Source organism: Hemitrygon akajei, chromosome 3, assembly GCF_048418815.1.
Source record: "Hemitrygon akajei chromosome 3, sHemAka1.3, whole genome shotgun sequence".
In the NCBI taxonomy this organism is placed as follows: domain Eukaryota; kingdom Metazoa; phylum Chordata; class Chondrichthyes; order Myliobatiformes; family Dasyatidae; genus Hemitrygon; species Hemitrygon akajei.
This window is the reverse complement of record NC_133126.1, coordinates 164,177,670-164,201,773: the sequence shown is the minus strand read 5'-3', so window position 1 is coordinate 164,201,773 and position 24,104 is coordinate 164,177,670. Positions and strand designations below refer to the sequence as shown.

The 24,104-nt window shown below is 42.1% G+C and overlaps 1 protein-coding gene across 1 annotated transcript in view; it reads left to right on the top strand.

Annotated features, from left to right (window-relative positions):
- psmd2 (proteasome 26S subunit ubiquitin receptor, non-ATPase 2) overlaps positions 1-24,104 on the top strand; it is an 86,782-nt gene that overhangs the window by 48,871 nt on the left and 13,807 nt on the right. Inside the window, exons 11-17 of the mRNA XM_073041221.1 lie at positions 2,418-2,545; positions 6,310-6,397; positions 6,802-6,964; positions 10,435-10,536; positions 20,560-20,705; positions 21,387-21,470; positions 23,119-23,287. Coding sequence (XP_072897322.1) covers positions 2,418-2,545; positions 6,310-6,397; positions 6,802-6,964; positions 10,435-10,536; positions 20,560-20,705; positions 21,387-21,470; positions 23,119-23,287 — 880 coding nt within the window. The remainder of the gene's footprint in view (positions 1-2,417; positions 2,546-6,309; positions 6,398-6,801; positions 6,965-10,434; positions 10,537-20,559; positions 20,706-21,386; positions 21,471-23,118; positions 23,288-24,104) is intronic.

Sequence of the window (24,104 nt, the reverse complement as noted above, 5' to 3'; positions counted from 1 at the left end):
AGAATAGATGATTTGAAGTTTAAACTGTCACATCTGCCATACCCTCACCTTTTAGTTTGGTTGCCCTTTGCTCAGTTTGATTGCTTCTATGCCTGTTTCATTTCTTAATCAGTTTAGTTTATTCAGCTCATTATGTTATTGGTCATTAACACTCCTTCGTTATGTTTGTTTAATCATGTACTAGGGTATATATCTACAAAGTAATCAAATTGTTATTTGGAAAAGTGGTCTGTTACTTAATATATTAGTTTCTTTAAATACAAAAATTTCACTTAACATTTATTTTTTTGGAAAAGGACTGTTTTGGAAAATGTAGAATTTGCTCTTTTCTACTGACACACAAATGCAGAGTACACAAAAATAAATCTAAAACAAAATTTAAATAAAAATCCAAGATGCCTAAGACTTTTGCTCAGTACTGGATATATTTTATTTGAGTATTTGGAGGAGGAGGATGTTATTGGATAAATTTTGGTGAGTTTGTGCATTAGAAGGTATTATCACTGACAAAATTTTAACAGTATAGTAGTTAAGACTTCCTTTAAAATAAATAGAATGTTAGCATGCTACTGCGGAGTAATAGGTGTGTAGATTTTTTTTATTGGCATTTTGGATCAAGCTTCATTTCAGATAATTTTTGTCTGGAGTTCTCTGACACCTGACATAATGTTTTAAGACATATTTTAAGCCATATATTTATATAAAGACATATATTTAAAGCATCTGTCCAATGTAATAAATGGTTATCAGTTGGAATATTTCACCTATAATCTGCTGAGATGATCACTTTACAGAAGAAAGGGAAAAAGCTATGCATGTTGTGTACCACTTATCCAAAAATCCAAAATCTGAAAGACTCCGAAATTCTTTGAGCACTGATATGACGTAACAAATGGAAAATTCCACAAGGTACTGGGAAGGTTTCCAGGCAATACGTTGGTCTCTGCGCACCACAGGCAGTTCTGAGAAGTGACTTCACATATGTTAATGAAATATAGAAAAACACCGCATAAAGTGAAAAGTGAGATCTCAATTTTATATTGAAAGAGTGGATGCTTTAGCATTGCAGTGAACATATGCCACATTACAGTATGCTGATGATGAAACAAAGATCTATCATGATGAACAGGCAATTGAAGGTAACTGAATATTCAGCAAGTTGGTTGCAGAAATTTAAGAGAAGGCTCAGCATTAAATTTTTAAAGATTTGTGGTGATAAAGCATCTGCTGATCACAAAGCAGCAGAAAAAATAATTGAGTTTGCCAAGATCATTGCTGATGAAAATCTAACACCAGAACAAATCTACAATACTGATTGTTTTTATACCTTGTATAAAGCCTTTAAAAGTTAGACAGTTGTAGTGTACTGTAACCTTTTAATTAAAAAAACACATCGTAGGTGGAGGCTGGGAGTCTGTTGTTTGGCGATCCCAAGCTATCAAATTATATACAGAGGCATGCAAAAGTTTGGGCACCCCTGGTCAAAATTTCTGTTACTGTGTATAACTAGTTAAGTGAGTAGATGAACTAATCTCCAAAAGTCATAAAGGTAAAGATGAAACATTTTTTCAACATTTTAAGCAAGATTAATGTATTATTTTTGTTTTGTACAATTTTAGAGTGGGAGGGGGGAAAGAAAGAAGCACCATGCTTGGGCACCCCAAGAGATTTGAGCTCTCAGATAACTTTTACCAAGGTTAATTAGCTTATTAGGGCTATGGCTTGTTCACAGTCATCATTAGGAAAGGCCAGGTGATGCAAATTTCAAAGCTTTATAAATACCCTGACACCTCAAACCTTGTCCCAACAATCAGCAGCCATGAAAGTTTTGCCATGGCCCTCACAGTCACCTGGCCTAACATCATCGGAAATCTGTGATAGACCTCAGAAGAGCAGTGCATGCAAGACAGCCCAAGAATCTTACAGAACTAGAAGCCTTCTGCAAGGAAGAATGGGCGAAAATCCCCCGAACAAGAATTGAAAGAATCTTAGCTGACTACAGAAAGCGTTTATAAGCTGTGTTACTAAGTACTGACCATGCAGTGTGCCCAAACTTTTGCTTCGGGCCCTTTTCCTTTTTTGTTATTTTGAAACTGTAAAAGATGGGGGGGGGAAGTAATCTTCCTTTAAATATTAAAGAAATGTGTCATCTTTAACTTTATGCCTTTTGGAAATCAGTTCATCTTTTACTCGCTTAGCTATTCACAGTAACAGAAATTTTGACCAGGGTGCCCAAACTTTTGCATGCCACTGTATTCCAAAATACTTCCAGCCCCAAGCATTTCAGATAAGGGCTACTCAACCTGTACTTCTGTCACATTTTCAAGCAGAATAAACTGAAGAGTCCTGACTGAGTGTTTTTACAATGTATCCATCTGATCAAACTACTTGTCATCAATTTACATTTCTTTCCCTAGTCTGGTGCCTTGCTAGCATGTGGTATTGTAAATTCTGGTGTCCGGAATGAGTGTGATCCAGCTCTTGCTCTTCTGTCAGATTATGTCCTGCATAGCAGTAATACAATGAGAATTGGAGCCATCTTTGGGTAAGTGTTGTATTTATTAGGGGACAGAAAATAATTCTCAACTGCCACTAGTTAATGCACTGCATGCCTGATTTTTCTTTTGTTTACCCAAAAATGCTGAATTTGGAGTTGTCCTAATACCATTTTCAGCGTTCTATAAATTTAGTCTGCTCCACCATTTCATGATAGCTGATCCATTTTTCCTCTCCTGCCTTTCCCTGTAGCCCTTCTTGGACTCCTCAGCTGCCTGTGGCAAAGAATTCCACAGATGTACCACTCTCTGGCTAAAGAAATTCCTTCTTGTCTCCATTCTAAAAGGATGCCCCTCTATTTTGAGGCTGTGCCCTCTGGTCTTAGATACTTCCACCACATCAAACATCCTTTCCACATCATCTCTATCAAGACCTTTCACCATTCGATAGGTTTCAGTTAGGTCACCCCTCATTCTTCTAAATTCCAATGAATACAGGCCAGAGCTAACAATACGCCAAGTGAGGCCTCACCAGTGTTTTATGAAGTCTCAACATTACATCCTTACTTTTATACTCTAGTCTTGTTGAAATCAGTGCTAACATTGCATTTGTCTTCCTCACCACAGACTCACCTGCAAATTAACCTTTAAGGAATCCTACGCAGGGACTCCCAAATCCCTTTGCACATCAGATTTTTGTATTTTCTCTCCTTTTAGAAAATAGTCAACCCTTTCATTTCTTATGAAGTACATGACCCATACACTTACTGACACCGTATTCCAACTACAACTACTTTTCCCATTCTTCTAATCTGTAATAAAGTCCTTCTGTAGCCTTCCCATTTTCTTCAAAGCATATCTTCGTATGATCTACAAACTTTGTAACAAAGCCATCAATTCTATCATTCAAATTATTGACATAAAATGTAAAGAATTGGTCCCAACATAAACCCCTGTGGAACACCATTAGACACTGGCAGCCAACCAGAAAAGGCTCCCTTTATTCCAGTTTTTTGCCTCCTGTCAATCATCCATGCTAGAATCTTTCCTGTAATACCATGACCTCAAAGCTTGTTAAGCAGCTTCATGTGGCACCATGTCAGAGGCCATCTGAAAATCCAAGTACACAACATCAACTGATTCTCCTTTGACTATCCTGCTTGTTATTTCTTCAAAGAGTTTCCAACAGATTTGTCAGGCAAGATTCCCTCTTGAGGAAACCAGGCTGACTATGGCCTATTTTATCATTTGCCTCCAAGTACCCCAAAACCATGTCCTTAACAGTTAATTCATCCCAATCACTGAGGTCAGACTAACTGGCCTATAATTTCCTTTCTTCTGTCTCTCTCCCTCCTTGAAGAGTGGGTGCCATTTGCAATTTTCCAGTCATCGAAACTATTCCAGAATCTAGTGATTCTTGAAAGATCATTACTTTCAGTTTCCTACGAACCTTCTCTCTAGTACTGGTAATTTCACACCATGAACACTGACACCTAGAACTTCCACCATACTACTAGTGTCTTATTCACCATACTTATTCAGTTCATCCGCCATTTCCTTCTCCCCTGTTACTACCTCTCCAGTATTGTTTTCCAGCGGTCCGATATCCACTCTTGCCTCTCTTTTACACTTCATATATCTGAAGAACTTTTGTTATCCTGTTTAATATTATTGGCTAGCTTTCTTTCGTATTCCATCTTTACATTAATGACTTTTTAGTTGCCTTCTGCTGGTATTTAAAAGCTTCCCAGTCCCCTAACTTCCCACTAATTTTTGCTGTATTATATGGTAGATATATTTTGAACTGTGGCAGAGAAATAAAAAATTATTTCTTTTGATCAAGCTCTATTTGTATGCACTTCCTTTACAAAGACAGCATTTTAGAAAAATAACACTTCATAATTAAATCATTTATTGAATTTATTTTCTGGTAATCCAATTGGTATCAACCAAATGGAATATCTGAGTGACAGTAATATAACTGAAGTCATAAATAAAGCATCTAAAATTAAACAGCCACATATGTGCATGACTGGCCTTAGCAAATTGAAATTTCCCTGAATCTGGAATGTCTCAGATTTTTGTAGTGTTTTAATATTGCCTTACTATAATTAACATAGTATTTTTGAGAGATTTTTTTAATGAAATAATTCAGTTCTGCAAATAGAAACTGTATCCCTTCCTATCTCTATTTTTGTCATGTTCCCTCAATTTTTACATAACTGAACTTTGGTTTTTATTAATTTTATAATGTTGTTCCTATGTTTTCCCTCATGTTCTGTTTCCATTTTAGAGATGTGACCTACGTTCTTAAAGTATTTATTGGAGAAAATGGCTTGTTTACCATACAGATTTTTTTAAAGTTTTTGGAGCAAGGTCAATCTTTGATTTCTTCACATGTGCCAATAATTGCTCTGCAAAGTTATTAGCGGTGATGAATTCCTAATGGGTACAACCATTTCTGCAAGCCCAAGCAGAAAATATTTCAGTCGTTGCAAGCTCCTTGTTAATGCTCAGCTTGCATCCTCTACATTTGAAGGCTATTGTGTAAGGCTATGTCAGGTTTATTGTAGTTTCCTAGTATCGTGCTATTCTGGCTTTATTTGTAAATTCCAATGCTGCCTTTGCTGTATACAATTTGTGGGTGGTATTGAACCCTGCCAGTGGTAGTTTAATGTTCTGAGATGACCACAGTGTATCATCTCTGATATAACACACTGGATGCTATCTGTGCCATTTGCTTAGAAGCTGCATTTCCTCGATAATATCTGTAAAGGTGGCTTGTGAAACTTTATACACGTTTTATCTTGGCTTTGGGGCAAAGTTGTCCTTAGCAGAAAACACTAGAGCCACTCAGCAGCATAGGCTAATACTGTGGAAGAAGAAGCAATTAACATTTCAAGTTGAGAGACCTTTATCAGAAAAGGGAAAAGGCAAGTTAATTTAAGTAGCAGAGAAGGGGATGGGTGATGATTGGAGGAACAAAGGGAATATTTCTGAGACCAATACTTTCTTTGTATAGTTTGGCCTCCTAGACATGTCCTACCTTTAATCTGATTTAAACTGCTCCACAAGTGCCACATTTTCACCCTTTCACAGATATTCCCTTTGTTCAACCCATCCTCCTATCCCACCTTCTCTGCTACCTAAACTAACTTTTTTTCCTTTTTACTAAATTTAGTGAAGGGTCCTGATTCTGAAATGTTAACTGGTTCTCTTTCCATACTAACCATAGTGTTTTCAGTATTTTCTGCTTTTACTTAAGACTTTCAGCATCCTTTTTTTAAATATATTTATTGACTTTGGTACCTCAACTCTCACATGCTTGACACTGCCTAGTGTTGTGATTGGGTAAAGCTCTTTGTGTAAAGCCCTCACCAAGCAGGTAAGGGGCCATCATTCCTGTTGCTAGTTGTCAAACGGAGGTGTGGCAGAGACAGAAAAAGTCATAAGTAACACCAACCATCCCATTCAGAAAGACTTGGAAAAACCATCACAGAAGTGTTTAAACCCTCATGGTCCTGAGAAAAGTAGCTACCATCTGCAGGTTGCACCCAAAACTCAAATAAGTACTTCAACTACCATGAAGCTCTGTAATGTGGAGCCCATTTGGTCACTGCCAATACACTGCTCTCAACAGAATCCACCAAGGACTATTTGGTGACTCTGCACAATTGGAATGTGCTTCATGAGCTGAAGTACCGAAATGTACTGAACTGCTGAATACGTAATGGTTAAGGTTTAGCCTTTCAGAAGAGTTACCATTTGTGTAAGTTTCATCATTGTATAATTTCTTCAACTTTATGGCTTGCAGGCTTGGGCTTGCTTATGCAGGATCCAATCGGGAAGATGTATTGGCTCTTCTGCTTCCTGTGATTCAAGATTCTAAATCTAGCATGGAGGTATGGTAAAAGCAACTCCCAATATTGAAAACCTGAGATATTATTTAGTTTTAATGTGACTGACTAAATGTATTTGAAATAATGCTGCATTGGACTGGGCTGGTTGATCCATACAGCAATAATTTAAATACTCATTGCTATTTTGGTTTGACCTAGTAATCAGAAGCATGTTTATTGAATATTAGTTTTTGATAGATGGCAGAGTGATTTTGATTTTGCCATTACTAAAGGAGGAAATTCAAAGGCTTACAGCAGATGGCAGTCGTGGGTTTTAATAATGTGTTGAAACTTAACATGTATTATTGATTTCCTGCCCTCTTCCAGTTTAAAGATTAAAGTAAATTATTGAAACTTTAATATTTTGATCAGTTGTCTCATTATTTGATCTCAATTATAATCTCTAGGTAATAGGTGTGACTGCTTTGGCATGTGGAATGATTGCAGTGGGCTCTTGCAATAAGGCTGTCAATACCAGCATCAAGGAAGCTATAACAAAAAAATCTGAGCAAGAGTTGAAAGACACTTATGCAAGGTGGCTGCCATTAGGCCTAGGTCTCAACCATTTAGGTAAGAATATCTATTGTGGCAAAGCAAGTGCTAATTGAACGTTACTATTTCATAACATTTTGGATTTCACAAAAAAAAGTCCTTTCAATGTTGCATTTGCAGATAATAATGTTGCAGAGTAATTGATTTATAAATTCTAGTGAATTTTACTAACTCAAGCCATTATAACATAAAGATCATCAAGGTTTTTGATCAGTGCTCTGTTTAATTAATTGATCTAACCTAGAATAATTCTTTCCATTTTTCAAGGGTGAAATTCATATTCAGTTCTTGATTTTATCCATTAAGCATTCTGAGTTCTCAAGTTTTATATGTTGTATGCTTCTTATGGCTTATTGGAAACTGTTTCTGAAGAGTTCACGTGTTAGCAAGGTTTTGGTGTATTTTTATAGTTTTTCTGCCTTGAGCTACTTACTTGGAGAGAAAGCAAAAGGGGAAATTTGCACTTCTACTGTAAATTTCATTTGTTTTGAAAGTATTGAACTTTATTACCTTTAAGGTGAAAGGCTGTTTTAAACCTGCAGATTCATCAGATAGTAATGCAAGATTTTGAGCAAGTGAGGGAGGAGCATTTTGAACAATGAAATATTTTGTTGCAAAGGTACAGAAAATTGTCAATTTAAAGGTTGCATTTAGTATGTGCTTTTCTTAGGATGTTTTGAAATATTGCCAAAGTGGTGAATTTTCAGCCAGTTGAGAAAAGGGTAATGAGTAATGTTATAGCAGATAAAAACAGATTTCAGTAAAGTTAAATTTAAGAATACAGATTGAGATCCAGCATTACACACATAGCAACTTAGAGGAAAATGGGTAGGTAGTAGTTGAGATCTAGAAATTACATTTCACAGCACAAGGGTGTTTGTATTAGAGGATGGAACATTAATTGATGTAGAGTAATTTTGCAGAAGAAAATTAGACTAAAATGTGTAGTTGCAAATTAACATGTTGCAATGATTTTTAGTATTTTAGAATTAAATTCTATATCGCTCTTGTCCTTACCTACCACTCCGTCAGCCTGTGCATCCCAACACATTATCCTCTGTAGCTTCCACCTTCTCCAAAGGGACCCTCCACTAAACATACCTTTTCATCCACTATCCCCCCCCCCCCCCCCCACCCCCGGCAGGGATCGCTCATTCCGCAGTTCCTTTGTCCGTTCATCCCTCCCCACTAATCACTAGTCTCCCTCCAGGTACTTATCCTTGCGAGTAGTCAAAGAGCTACACCTGCCCATGCACCTCTGCCCTCGCATCCATTCAGAGCTCCAAACAGTCCTTCCAGTTGAGGCAAAACATCACCAGCGAATCCGGTGGGGCTGTCTATAGTGTCTGGTGCTCCCAATGCAGCCTCCTCTACCATCAGTGAGACCTGTTGTAAATTAGTGGGCCGCTTTGTGGAGTGCCTCGGCACAATCCGCCACAAGCGGGACTTCCCGGCAGCTAAACTTTAATTCTGATTCCCACTCCTGTTCTGACATGTTGATCCATGGCCTCCTCTTGTGCCAAGATGAGGCCATTCTCAGGATGAAGGAGCGGCATCTTGTATTCCGTCTGGGTATCCCCCAACCTGACAGTACGAATTTGAATTTCTCCTTCACATGACCGAAATTTCTCCACTCCTCCCCTCCTCTATTTTCTACTCTGACCTTTTTAGCTACTACTCACCTGCCTATTACTTCCCCCGGATCCCTTCCTCCTTCCCTTTTTCCTATTGTCCACTCTCCTTTCCGATCAGATTCTTTATTCTCCAGCCTTTGCCCTGTCTACCCACCTGACTTTACCTATTACCTTCCAGCTACCCTCTTTCCTCATCCCCCCACCTTGTAATTCAGGCATCTTCCCCCCTTCCCTCTCAGTCGTGAAGCAGGGTCTCAGCCCGAAACATGGACTGGTTATTCTTTTCTATTGACGTTGCCTGACCTGCTGAGTTCCTCAACCATTTTGTATGTGTTACTTTGGATTTCCAACATCTGCAGATTTTCTGGTGTTTGTGATTCTACACATAGTTAAAATTATATAGTTGATTACAGAAAATCTTTGATCGGGAAATGGTGATGATGGATAGTTTAATCCAATGGATGTAAAGTACATCAAACTCAATAGTTCACTAGGGAGATGGATAAAGAAATCTAAACAGTTGGGGATGCTACCTGAGACAAGAATGGAAACCCTCGAACAAGTTTTGATAATCAATAAAATATTTTAGTTCAGTGTTATTTTCCTGCAATAACCTAATATCCTTTGATTCCATTTATCAAATTTCTTTTTCAGTCTCTGAATTGAATTTACTCAGTGTTTATATGTAGCCCATTTAGATGGAGAATACCAATGATTCACAGCTCTGAGTGAATTTTTTTTCATCTATCTTAAACGGTTGTCCTTAAAGACTGTGTGTGAACCCTTGTTCAAGATCCAGAAGAATTTTGCAGACCTTAAATAAGGTGTCCTTTCATTTCTTTAATTCTTAATTCATGGTCAGGCCTGTTCTGCTAATCTTGCCTTGTATTTCAATTTACAATCCCAAGAATAAATCTGATTTTTTTACTGTACTCCTGTAAGAATATATTCTTCCTTGGTTATGGGTTCAGAGTCAACATACAAATATTCTAGATACTTCAACTTCAAAATGAGTGACCCTACTTTTTCCACATTATATTCCATCTGCATGTTCTCGCCCATTTTCCTAACTTATGTACTCCTGATAACTCTTGTCATCCTCCTCAGATCCCACACCATTACCCATCCTTGAACCAAACAGCTGGTAACATAACACAGAACCCTGTTGTAGATTCCTCTTCCAAAGAAACAATAACTTTGCACTGGTCAGGATCTCAGCCTGAAAATTACCTGCTTATCCTATTTTCTGTTTTCTGTATAAGGAAGAATGCAAAAAAAAAGATTCTATTAGAGCAACATAGATTATGGGATTACAGAATAAAGATGCACAGTTACCAAAGTTACATAAGATGAATGCAATCAGACTTCCTCGTATTTGAGTCTGGAATGAGAGATCATAGGTGCAGTTAAACTTGAGACCTTTATAACATTGGGAGGAAATGTCTTTCAAAGTTGTGTTCTTCGTTCCAGGATTAAGGATCAAAGTTGGGACAAAGCAGTAACTGATTGCATAAGAGAAGGAAATGGTGGGGAGGGGTTACTTAAAAAGGTACAGAATGGATGTACTATTTTTCATTGAGGGTCACTGTGGTGTGGACCAGTTGAGTCAAATGCTTTTATGCTGTAACTTGTGTATATTCCTGCATTTCTAAAAATTTTCATTGAGGGTTAATGAAAATACTTGCCAAATACACAAAATTATCTTTACCCTTTAAAAATATGATCACACAGTGTGTACTATGCTATGTTACTGGTTTACCCATTAGTGGCTTTTTTTTATACACAGACAGAAATGGTCAACACAAAGCCGTCTCTTTGATGAAAGAATTGATGTTATGTGTTTCTAATTTGCAGGAAAAGGAGAGGCCATTGAGGCAATTTTGGCTGACCTAGAAGTGGTTTCTGAGCCTTTCCGTAGCTTTGCCAATACTTTGATTGATGTCTGTGCCTATGCAGGTTAGTCGGGGTACAAATCCAACCAATTTAATTGCCGCTTTCTACTACCCATAGTGCTTTCCCCTTAGATTCCTTCTTCACCTCTCCTGCCTATCCCTTCCCTGCTTTCCCTCTCCCACCCCTTGATCTTTCTTCTGATTGGTTTTTCACCTGGCACGTTCCACCCTCCCACCACCTTCTTTATAGGGCCCCTGCCCCCTCCTCCTTTAGTCCTGACGAAGGGTCTCAGCCCGAAATGTTGACTGCTCCTTTCAACGCATGCTGCCTGACCTGCTGAGTTCATCCAGCCTTTTTGTACGTCTTGATTTGACCACAGCATCTGCAGTGTACTTTGTGTTTGCAACCAATTTAATTACCTGACAATCTTTCTGACTGGAATCAGATCTTGGGAAACATATTTTCATTTACACTTTTTAACAGAATATGGTTTCATTATCTGAAAATAGAAATTACACTGTCATACTAAGTTTTTCCAATTCCAATTTTGTTTTTTGATCTATCTTTGCATTATATAATGGAGGTTTCCTTAACAACTTGGCTCATTTTAAAGGCTAGTCTATTTAGATGCATACTTGCCATATTTACTCAAACCCTATCATCATTGTGTTTTTATCTTGATGCTATCAAGGCACCAGGTTGGATTGTCTTTTATGAGGCTGACCTATTTATAATTTCAACTATCCTTCCTGGATTGTAACTTCTTCCTTGTGCAGGAAGCATAACATCCATTTTAGTAGAAAGAAAGATTGTAATCCAAAGTTTAAAGTAAATTTATTATCAAAATGCATACACATCACCATATACAACCCTGGGATACATTTTCTTGTGGTGATTCACAGTAAATCCAAGAAACACAAAAGAGTCAATGAAAGACCTCACCCAGCAGGCTAGACAAACAACTAATGTGCAAAAGACAACAAACTGTAAATACGAAAGAGAAAAATATAAAAATATATAATGAAGCAATAAATATCAAGAACATGAGATGAAGAGTCCTTGAAAGTGAGTCCATAGGTTGTGGGAACATTAAAATGATGGGACAAGTGAAGTTAACCCTCTGTTTCAAGAGCATGGTGGTTGAGGGGTAATAACTGTTCCCAAACCTGGTGGTGTGGGTCCTGAGGCTTCTGTGCCACCTTTCTGATGGCAGCAGCATGAAGAGTGAGTGAGGGTGGTGGGGCTCCTTCATGGTGCGTGCTGCTCTCCTGTAACAATGCTCTGTGTAGATGTGCTTAGTAGTGCGGAGCTTTACCTGTGATGGACTGGGCTATATCCACTACTTTTTGTAGGCTTTTTCGTTCAAGGACATAGGTGTTTCCATACCAGGCTGTAATGCAATCAGTCAATAATCTCTCTGCCACACATCTACAGAAGTTTGTCAGTTATAGATGTTATGCCGAGTCTTCGCAAATTCCCAAGGAAGTAGAGGCGTTGTTTTGCTGGCTTCATAGTTGCACTTGGGTGCTGGATCAGGACAGGTCCTCTGAAATGATAACATTGAAAATTTGAAGTTGCTGAACCACTTCAACTCTGATACCCCAATGAGGTCTGGTTCATAGACCTCTGGATTCCTCCTCCTGAAGTCAATAATTAGCTCCTTTGTCTTGCTGACATTGAGTGAGAGGTGGTTGTGACACCACTCAGCCAGATTTTAAAATCTGCTTCCAATATGCTGATTCATCACTATCTTTGATTCACCCAACAACAGTGGTGCCATCAGCAAACTTAAACATGACACTAGAGCTGTGCTTAGCATCGCAGTCATAAGTATGAATTAGGTAGAGCAGGGAGCTAAGCACACAGCCTTCTGATGCTCCTGTGCTGATTAAAGTTGTGGTGGAGATGTGGTTGCCAATCTGAACTGACTGGGATCTGTCAGTGAGGAAATCGAGGATCCAATTGCCAACATTTTGAAGCTTATTAAGTAGTTTTGAGAGGATGATGGTAATGCCTAGCTGTAGTTGATTAAGAGCATCCTGGTATGTGCATCTTTGCTATCCACATATTCCAGGATTGAGTGAAGAGCCAATGAAATGGCGTCCGCTGTGGACCTGTTGTTCTGGTAGGCAAATCAGAGTGGATCCAAGTCATTTCTCAGGCAGGATTTGTTACGTTTCAACTCCAGCTTCTCAAAGCAATTCATCACAGTGGATATAAGTGCTACCGGATGATAGTCATTGAGGCAGGTTACCACATTCTTCTAAGGCACCGGTATAATTGTAACCTGCTTGAAGCAAATGAGTATCTCAGACTGCCAAAGCGAGAGGTTAAGGATATCAGTGAACACTCCAATCAGCTGATCAGTGCATGTCTTTTACTCAGCCAGCTACCCCATCTGGGCCAGATACTTTCCATGGGTTCACTCTCCTGAAAGATGCTCTCACATAGATCTTGGACTGAAATCACAGGGTCATTGGGGATGTAGAAGTTCATGAAGGTTCCTCTCCCCGTTTGGATGGTCAAAGCGAGCATAGAAGGCATTAAACTCATCTAGGAGTGAAGCCTTGTTACCTATGTCGCTTGGTTTCACTTTGTAAGAGGTAATGGTAAGGAACCCTGCCACAGGTGTAGAGCAACCCCCAGTGATTCAAGTTTGGTCCTGAATTGCCATTTTGACGTGAGATGACTTTCTGGAAGTCATGACTGGACCTTCTGTATCTTACCTGGTTCCCAGACCTGAATGCCACTGATCTGGCCCTCTGCAGATTGCAAAAAATCTCATGGTTTATTAAGGGCTTCTGATTGGGGAAGACTGATTTTGTGGGGACACACTCATCCACAACTTTTTCAATAAAGTCCATGACAACCATGGTGTATTCATTCAGATCCTCTGATGAGTCCTTGAACGTAGTTGCGTCTATTGACTTGAAGCAATTCCATATCCGCTCTTCTGCCTCCTGCAACTTAGTCTTTGCTGTCCTCTGGAGCCTTGCTCTTCAGCCTTTGCCTCCATGCAGTAGGGAAAAACAGCCAAGTGATCAGATTTTCCAAAAATTAGGACTTGACATGGAATGGTAGGCATTTACCCAGCTGAGGTTAAATGCTTAAAGAGAGGAAGCATGTGTGCTTGCTGTTAGGCCTCCCCCTCCCCAAATTCAATGACACAGTTGGATGTCCACAGCCTTCCTAGGAATAATGACCACATTTCCCATTTATTCCCACCAGTTTATCCCTCAAGTCAGAAAGTTCAGGCTGTTGGCTAGTTTACTCATTTGCATCTTCACTACTGCTTTAATTGATAAGGTGACCACACATTGTGGCAACCCACTTTCTGCGCAGGCGAACCAGCTCACAAATAGCCAGCGCACGGGAAGAGACTTTGGTAATGCACCTCTGATGTCATTTCCACCCGGAGAGGGCGGGCGCTAGGGATTAAATGCCAGCGCCATGAAGTCTAAGTAAACTAGTCTTGAAACGACTTACCAACTGCATGTCATTATTTCAACGCTGTGTTAGCACAAGCTGCATTGGTGACCCCGACGGTCTAAACAGGATTTGGACCAAAGATGACCGACTCTTCATCTGTTCACGCAGTTTCGCTGAAACTGTCAACTTTCTGGACGCTGCGACCACGCATGTGGTTTAGCCAAGTAGAAGCCCAGTTCCAGATTCGGCAGATATCTTCTGATTCCACGTGTTACTACCACATGGTGAGCGCCCTTGACCAGGAGACGGCCGCCCAGGTTGCGGATTTCATACAGTCGCCCCCGGAAGAAGGCAAATATGAAGCATTCAAGGCGCTGCTCATTGAGACCTTTGGCCTCTCATGGCATGAGCGAGGTGCCCACCTGCTTCACCTGGACGGTTTGGGAGACAGACTGCCGTCAGCATTGATGAATGAGATGCTGGCCCTGGCCGACGGACACAAGCCCTGCCTCGTTCGAGCAAGCGTTCCTAGAGCAACTGCCCGAGGACATAGATCTGCTGCTGCCCAACGCAGATTTCAGCGACCCCCGGAAGGTGGCGGCCCGGGCAGACGTGCTGTGGAAAGCCAAGAGGGAGAGCGTGGCGTCCATCGGTCAGATTACCAAGCCACGCGCCCAACAGTGGACCAGACCAGGCCCGGCAGGGGGGCGCACACAACACAGGAAGGAGTGAGGAGGCCAGTGAACAGTGCGTTTCTACCACCAGCGGTGGGGCACAAAAGCCCGCCGTTATCGTCCGCCCTGCAAGGGCCAGGGCCAGGGCCAGCTGCCGCTAATGACTATGGCTGCTGGCCACCAGGACAGCCTCTTCTACGTCTGGGACAAACAGTCGGGACGCCGCTTCTTGGTCAACACCGGAGCGGAAATCAGCGTCTTGCCCCCGACGGGGTACGACACCCGCAACAGGAAGCTAGAACCCACCCTGAGGGCCGCAAACGGCAGCACGATATGGACCTACAGCACCCGCACAGTGCAGCTGCAGTTCGGCGCCAGCCGGTTCAGGTGGGACTTCACACTGGCCACGGTGGCCCAACCACTCCTGGAGGCAGACATCTTGCGAGCTCACAGCCTGCTGGTCGACTTGCAAGGGAAAAGACTGGTACATGCCGAGACTTCCCAGACGTTCTCCCTGGGTGAAGCCAAGTTGCTGGCCCCACACCTGGACTCCATCACGCTGTCGGACAACGAATTCACCAGAATCCTGGCGGACTTTCCATCAATTCTGGCACAGCAGTTCACGGCAGCCATGCCCAGACACGGGGTACAGCACCACATCCCGACCCAGGGACCACCCCTCCACACCTGCACACGAAGGCTCCCACCGGAAAAGCTCCGCCTGGCGAAGGAGCAGATCAAGAGGATGGAGGAATTGGGAATCGTACGGAGGTCCGACAGCCCATGGGCCTCCCCCCTGCACATGGTGCCCAAAGCAGCTGGGGGTTGGAGACCATGTGATGACTACCGCAGACTGAACGAGGCTACAACTCCAGACCGCTACCCTGTTCCGCACTTACAGGACTTTGCAGCAAACCTGCACGGGGCAAGAATCTTTTCCAAAGTAGACCTCGTCCGGGGATACCATCAAATCCCGGTGCACCCTGAAGACATCCCCAAAACAGCACTCATCACCCCGTTCGGCCTGTTCAAGTTCCTCCGAATGCCGTTCGGCCTGAAGAATGCCGCACAGACGTTCCAGCGGCTAATGGATGCGGTGGGACCCGACCTGGACTTTGCGTTCATCTATTTGGACGACATCCTTATAGCCAGCAGTAGTCGTCAGGAGCATCTGTCCCACCTCCGCCAGCTCTACTCCCGCCTGAATGATTTCGGCCTCACAATCAACCCGGCCAAATGCCAGTTCGGTCTCGATACCATCGACTTCCTGGGCCACAGGATTACCAAAGACAGGGCAACACCTCTGCCCGCCAAGGTAGAGGCGATCTGCCACTTTGCCTGGCCCAACATGGTCAAAGGCCTACAGGAGTTCGTTGGTATGGTGAACTTCTACCACCGTTTCCTCCCCTCAGCAGCCCGTATCATGCGCCCTTTGTACACCCTGATGTCGGGTAAAGGCAAGGACATTACTTGGGACGAGGAGGCCGCAGCCGCTTTCGTTAAAGCCAAGGAAGCCTTGGCAGATGCCACGATGCTGGTGCACCCCAGAACGGACGTTCTGACTGCCCTCACGGTGGACGCATCCGACACAGCAGTAGGTGGGGTGCTGGAGCAGCTCATCGAGGGGCGCTGGCAACCCCTGGCATTCTTCAGCAAGCACCTACGACCACCCGAACTCAAGTACAGTGCTTTCGACTGGGAGCTGTTGGCACTGTATCTGGCAATCCGGCAATTCAGCTACTTCTTAGAAGGCAGGCCGTTCACCATGTTCACGGACCACAAACCATTGACCTTCGCGTTCACGAAGGTGTCCGATCCCTGGTCGGCTCGCCAGCAGCAACATCTGTCCTGCATCTCCGAGTACACAACGGACATCCAGCATGTCTCGGGAAAGGACAACGTCATGGCGGACGCACTCTCCAGACCCTGTCCCTGGGGGTGGACTATGCAGCACTGGCGGAGGCGCAGCAGGCAGACGACGAGATGCCCAGCTACAGGACCGCAGTCTCGGGTTTGCAGCTGCAAGACTTTCTCGTAGGCCCAGGTGAGAGGACCCTCTTGTGCGACGTGGCTACTGGCCAACCTCGCCCCATCGTCCTGGCAGCCTGGAGGCGGCGAGTTTTCGACTCCATACACGGTTTGGCGCACCCATCTATCAGGACAACTGTCCGGCTGGTCTCCAGCAAGTTCGCATGGCACGGACTTCGCAAGCAGGTCAGTGAATGGGCCAGAACGCGCGCGCAGTGCCAAACAGCCAAGGTGCAGCGGCACACTAAAGCCCCGCCGCATCAGTTCGAACCCACCCATCGGAGGTTCAACCACATTCATGTGGATATCGTGGGCCCCCTACCAGTGTCCAGAGGAGCGCGGTCCCGCTCACCGACACATCTGCCAATTCCTGCGCCCGAGCACTGATAGATAGATAGATAGATAGATAGATACTTTATTCATCCCCAAGGGGAAATTCAATGTTCCTCCAGTATGATATCACATAAACACAAGACAGACCAAGACTAACTGACCAAAAAACCACATAATTATAACATACAGTTACAACAGTGCAAAGCAATACCATAATTTGATAAGAGCAGACCATGGGCACGGTAAAAAAAAGTCTCAAAGTCCCAGAAACCTCCAACGTGGCAAAACTTCCCGATGCAGCCTCTGGAAGCACCCGAGCACAGCCAACTGTGAGTCCGTCCGAAAACTTCCGACAACTTCGTGCCTCCGACCAGCCCTCCGACACCGAGCACCGAGCACCATCTCTGCCGAGTGCTTCAACCCCGGCTCCGGCCACCAAGCAACAGGCAAAGCCGAGGATTCGGGGCCTTCCTCTCTGGAGATCTCTCCGATCGCTCAGTAGCAGCGTCAGCAGCACAGGCATGTCAGAAGTTTCGCCAGATGTTCCTCCGTGCTTCACACATCCGTCTCAATCAAATCAGGATTGTGCACGGCCCCTACTTACAGATAACGGATATTCCTTACTGGAGTGGCCGCTGCGCCCTGCGTCGTCGCGCCGCCATCTTCGGGGTACCGGCCCACATTACCTCCGACAGAGGTGCCCAGTTCACCTCCAGCCTGTCGGGAACGCAGCTACACCACACAACTGCCTACCACCCACAGTCGAACGAACTAGTGGAACGCTTCCACCGTCACTTGAAGTTGGCTCTCATGGCCCGCCTGAGAGGACCTAACTGGGTGGATGAGCTTCCCTGGGTCCTGCTTGGAATTCGCACAGCGCCCAAAGAGGATCTGCACGCCTCGTCGGCTGAGTTGGTGTACAGCGCACCCCTGGCCATCCCAGGAGAGTTCATACCAGCCCCAAGGGGGCAAGAGGAAGAACCCGCAGCAGTCCTGGACAGACTATGCGAAAGGCTCGGCAACCTGACTTCACAGCACGGACTGACCCCGACCCATGGACCCAAAGACCTGCAGAGCTGTAAGTTTGTGTTTGTACGAAGGGGCGGACACCGGGCACCGCTACAGCAGCCGTATGAGGGGCCATTCAAGGTGATCAGCAACAACAGGTCCACGTACGTTCTGGACATTGGGGGGAAAGAGGAGGTTTTCACGGTGGACCGACTCAAACCAGCCCAAGTGGACTTGGCACAGCCGGTCGAGGTTCAGGCACCACGGCGCAGAGGCAGACCTCCCAAACAGAGGCTGATCCAGACTGTAGACATTGAGGGGGTGTATCGCCGATTCTGGGGGGGGGGGTGTTATGTGGTGACCCACTTTCTGCGCAGGCGAACCGGTTCACAAATAGCCAGCGCGCGGGGAGAGACTTTGGTAATGCACCTCTGATGTCATTTCCGCCCGGAGAGGGCAGGCACTGGGGATTAAATGCCAGCGCCGCGAAGTTTGAATAAACTAGTCTCGAGACGACTTACTGACTGCGTGTCGTCATTTCAGCGCTGTGTGTAGCACATCGCTACAACATTTTATAATTGTAGAACAAGAAAATTACTAAGCTAGCAAGGCAAAAATGCAACGTGATGGGTGGACAGTTTAGTGCCATTTTTTCACATAGGAAATGATCCATCAGTGCATGCTACAAATTGATTTTTGCATTAATTGTGACATAGAACAGAATATCTCAGGGAACAAACTTCTTGGTGCCAACCATGTTGCCAATAAATTCCATTTGCCTGCACGTGGTCTGTATTCTAATATTCCCTGCTTGTTCATGTGCATATCTGAATGCCACTTAAATATTGCTATCATATCTAATTTTACCACCACCTCTAGCAGCACTTTCCAAGCACCAACCACTCTGTTTTTAAAAGCCTTTAAATCTCCTTTAAACTTTTCTGCTCTCGCCTTAAATCTATATCCTCCAGTATTTGAAATTTCTATAATAGGGACAGCAACTACCTAAGTCCCTCATAGTTTTATCTGCTTTTATTGAGTTGTCCCTCAACTTCCAGTGCTCCAAAAAATAAAACAGTCCAAGTTTATCCGAACTCTTTATCCTGTAGCTATTACTTTCTAATCCAGGCAAAATCCTGGTATAGATAGAGAGGTCCGCTGAAATCTGATGGTACTATTTTTAAACGTTTTCATTTATAAAGGGGCACAAAAGTAAGGTTAATACAAACATTCAGATAATATACATCGTCAATACTCAATCTAAAGCACGGGTATAGTAATAATCAACAATAAGAAGTAGCTCTATCGTTTGTCTAGGGGTAAAACTATTGTCCGATGGAAATATCAAAGTCTCGGAAGTTCATACAGGCTTTTAGCCTTTCAGGGATCGCTGGGGTCTCACGTGTTGGAGAGAGAAAATAAACTTGCCAGCCTTTTGGACTCAACTCGTTGAATCGGGAACGTGGGTTTCCCCGTTGTCATTTCGAAGTCTTTTTCGGGGTTATCAGCCACTCGTTCCCCAAGATAGGGGAACCAAATCACACATGGCTCCCGAACAGCTTCCCGTCCTCACGGGAGCAATGAGCAATGGTCTCTCCTTCTGGTGCGTCGCTGGGGTACTGCCTCCTGCAGTCTCCTTTTTATCATGACTGGCAGATTTGTAAATGTCAATCAAGGTAGGGTGATACAATCCCCACCCCACATTGCCCGAGGGTGTCCATGTCCCTGATAGCTGGCACGTACTATAGAGTTGCAATTCACACAGGTGCCTCTATGAACAATGGTCAAGTCCGTTGCATTGTCTCTCATTTCCTGGGTCCAAGACCCGAATTAATAGCGATCTTGCGATTCTCCGGAAGGAGGGGGCTGGTCCCGCACCCTTCGGCCCCTCAGAGCTGTGGTACATTCATAACACCGAACTCTTTATCCTGTAGCTATTACTTTCTAATCCAGGCAACATCCTGGTATATCTCTTCTGCACCCTTTCCATAACCTACACAGCCTTCCTTTAATTCAGCAACCAGAACTCTACGCTATACTCCAAGCATGGCCTAACCAAACTTTTCTGCGACTTTTATACTCAACATTCTGCTGAATGAAGGCAAGAATGCTATACACCTTTTCCACTCTATCTCCTACTTGTGTAGCCACTTTCCAGGGCTATTCCTAGCAACTCCCTCCTGTACATCAATCCTCCTAAGGTTCCTTCCACTTTATACTTTCCCCTTAGATTTGACCTTCCTAGGTATAACAATTCACACTTGTCTGAATTAAACTGTCTTTCATTTCTCTCGCCACAGTTCCAACTAGTCTATATTATTTTCAATCTTTTGACAATCTTCCTCACTATCCTGAATGCTGCCATATTTGTGTCATCTGCAAATTTGCTTCTCAGCCCACTCGCATTTTCAGTATTTTCTCATTTGATTCAAGTCACACACCTAAATACATGAATTCTTGAAAGTTAATCAAATGTAAGCATGAGAACTGTTCTGCCTGATATTTTTGTTATATAGGTGTACAAGGCTACAGGAAGGGAGAAAATTTTGAAAATCTTTATAGCAATTTGTGGGCTGTATCAAATATTTTGTTTGTTCACCTTACAATTCTACAGGCTCTGGTAATGTACTGAAAGTCCAGCAGTTACTTCACATTTGCAGTGAGCATTTTGATTCAAAAGAGAAGGAAGATGATAAGGATAAAAAGAAAGAGAAAGATAAGGACAAAAAGGAAAATGCTGCAGATATGGGAGCACATCAGGTATTGTGTAGTGGCAGAAAATATTAATCTAATTGAAAATGTAACTACAATCAGCTTCCTAAAGTTTCGTAGTGCATGATGAAATTCCACAGTGAGTCAGCTATTGTGTTGAAACTGAAAAGTGCTGAATTGTTTTCCAACGTAGGTCGTTTTTTATTAAACTTACATAAAATTTAAGAAATGGAGGGGAAAGAGTGAGATATTAATAACTTGAATTGAAATGGCATAACTTGATTTTAATTATTCCTCATGAATAAAAGAGGAAGTAAATAACTAGGAAATCTGCTGAAAAATTCATGATTGATTTTTTCTGATTCTTGCCTTGTGAATTGACCCCTGAAGTGTGAAGGTACTTCATACAACAGGATAGGGAAAGAAAAGAAGCTTTCTAAAGAAGATGACCTCACAATTGTTCATTGGCATCTAGAAATGGCATTGCAGTTATAAATGATGCCCTTCAAAATTAAAATTTATTCAGAGCAGTATGTGTCCAAAAATTACCTTTATTTGGCTTATTTTGATTCTAATTGAGATTCATTTTAAAATGTTACAGTTTTAATTGTGTATGAAAGTAGAAGAAAAATGTATTGAAAAGATTATGGTTGAGTTGTATTTTAATGACCTTGGTGATCAGAACAAACAATAACCTCGTACAAATGTTTGTAATTCATTCTTTTTAAGGGGGTGGCAGTGCTTGGTATTGCTTTAATTGCCATGGGAGAAGAGATTGGAGCAGAAATGGCTCTGCGCACATTTGGCCATCTTGTAAGTTCTACAATAAGTTTGATAAATGCTGGTTCAGAAATTTGCATTTTGAAACCATGTCTTAAGTCTTAATTTACAAGGAGAAACTCCCACCATTAAGTGTTAAACAGAGCTCCATTATTTGTGTTAATTAAATACATTTTATTTTACTTTACTGCTTTAAAACTGTTGAGACATGTAGCACTTTAACTTCATGGGCTTGCTTACATTATCTCTCTTACTTTCATAAACGGCCAACAGAACTACTGTATTACTCTTGAATGAAGGTGCGATTCCCACACTTTTACTCAGCTAATAGTTGGTCCAAAAATGCAACTACATTCGCTACTCGATTCCACATAGAGTTCAGTTTTATTTTAAAATTGCCTGAGGAAAGGAGAATAACACAAGCTAAGTTTCGTTACTAATTAATTGATATTTAGTATTGTTGTATATTTTAAATGTCTAATAATATAACACAAGAGATTCTGCAGATGATGGAATTCATGAGCAACAAGTGAGTGTTGCTATTATAACATTTCATTCTGTATTTTTTTAATTTTTGCTCAATTTTCAAATGTTAGCAATGGTCTTTTGATGCTCAATGACCATTGTGCATGCACCAGAAGCATTTCAGTAGCTGTCTTGTGAATTTTACTCAGCAAGGCTTACATTGCTCTGATCAGTACCTATCCACTGATTCTTAATGAGATGTGAGGTGTTCATCCAATCCACTTCCCAGTACCATCACCTCATCTCGACTGCCATTTCCAACACAATGTAAGAAAATTGTTTTGAGACATTTGAATGAAGTTGAGCAATTGATCAAGCATTTGCTCTCAGGCCAACAATGCCATCCACTTGTCTCTTTTTTTCTAATTCATTCAAGATGCCCATTCAGTCCGTCTTGTGCCTGTCTACAAACCATTATGTCTGTCTACACTAATCTGACTTGTCCTTGGTCAGGAGTCTGTCTACACCTTTCCTATCCAAGTACCACTTTAAATGCCTTTTGAATGTACAGTCCATTTCCTAGAGAAGATCAGTGACCTATAGCCTTTCAGAAAATGCTTCAAGATTATAAATATTCTGTTCCCTCGAAAAGGGGAAAGTATTCACTGTCTCACTCATTGTTTGAATATCCTCTGAAAGGAATTAAAAAGGCTTCATCACATCCAGCTTTGCTCTCTGCTCCCTGAATTAAGTAATGTCCTCCATATTCTTTTAATTCAAAGGAGTACAGTAACACTGTGGTTAAGCTAATGTGCCTGTAATCAGAGATCTGGACTATCAATCCAGGAATTTTAATTCAAATTGTGTAATGACATTTGGGAGCTGGATTGTCTCAAACACCTAACTGGTTTACCAATGTCCTTTAGGAAGAAAATCGGTCTTGTGCTGGTGAATATGTGAATCCATACCCTCAGCATTTTGGTTGGCTTTTAGCTAACAATTGAAATACTCAAGCAAAATGTTGCTTTCAAGGAAATTTGTGATGGACAATAATCACTAACTTTATCAATGGCATATGTGTTATTAAAATAAATTCTGGTGATACTTGTGCCACAATAGTTATAATATAGGATAAAACTAAAACTAAATGAAGTGTATGAAAATTTTGTATAATTTTTATAACCCTTCAAAACATGTGATTTTCTTTTTATGGTAGTTACGGTATGGTGAGCCTACTTTAAGACGTGCTGTACCTTTGGCACTGGCACTGATTTCAGTCTCTAATCCACGGTTGAGTATATTGGACACTTTGAGCAAATTCTCTCATGATGCTGATGCAGAAGTTTCTCATAATTCTATCTTTGCCATGGGTATGGTTGGAAGTGGTAAGTAATGTATTGTAATGCTCTTACAGCTGAAACTATTTAGTTGTGGAAACAATAGGAATATGCCATGTCCATCTTCAGGTAGCTTTCTGATATAATCAGTCTGCTTGCTCACATGTTGAAATGAACAGAATCATTCTGTACTATCAACTTCACTAAAGTTTAATGCTTATTCTTTAAAGTCATTAACAGCATAATGCTTTCTGTATTTTAAACTATTGCAAATCTTGAGATTCCCCCTATGCACACACAGTTAAGCTAAATTCATTTTACTTGTAGCAAGTCAAGACACAATAGCTTCGAAGACGCAAAGTACATCTCCAGCGATGTGACTCTAATCTCGGTACCATGTATTATATCGGACTCTACCAGACCTGGTGACTGACTTTTCAGTGGGTGGGCTGTTAGGGAACAGTGACCACAACTCCTTAACTTTTAGGGATAGGTATTGTCCTTGTGGTAGAGTTTTAAACTGGAGCAGGACAAATTATGAGGGCATTAGGCAGGAACTAAGCAGCTTTAATTGCGAACACCTTTTTACTGATTGTACAGTTGTACAGATTACAAGAAAGGTATGTTCCTGTCAGAAGGAAGAACAGACTTGGAAACATAAAATAACTTTAGATGTCCAGAGAGATAATGAATTTAGTCAAGAAGAAAAGGGAAAAGTGTGTAAAGCTTCAGAAGTTAGGATCAAATGAATCACATGAGGGGTATAAAGAAGCAAGAAAAGACCTAAATAATGAAATTAGGAAAGCCAAGAGGGATCATGATAAGTCCTTGGTGAGTAGGATTAAGATGAATCCCAAGGCATTCT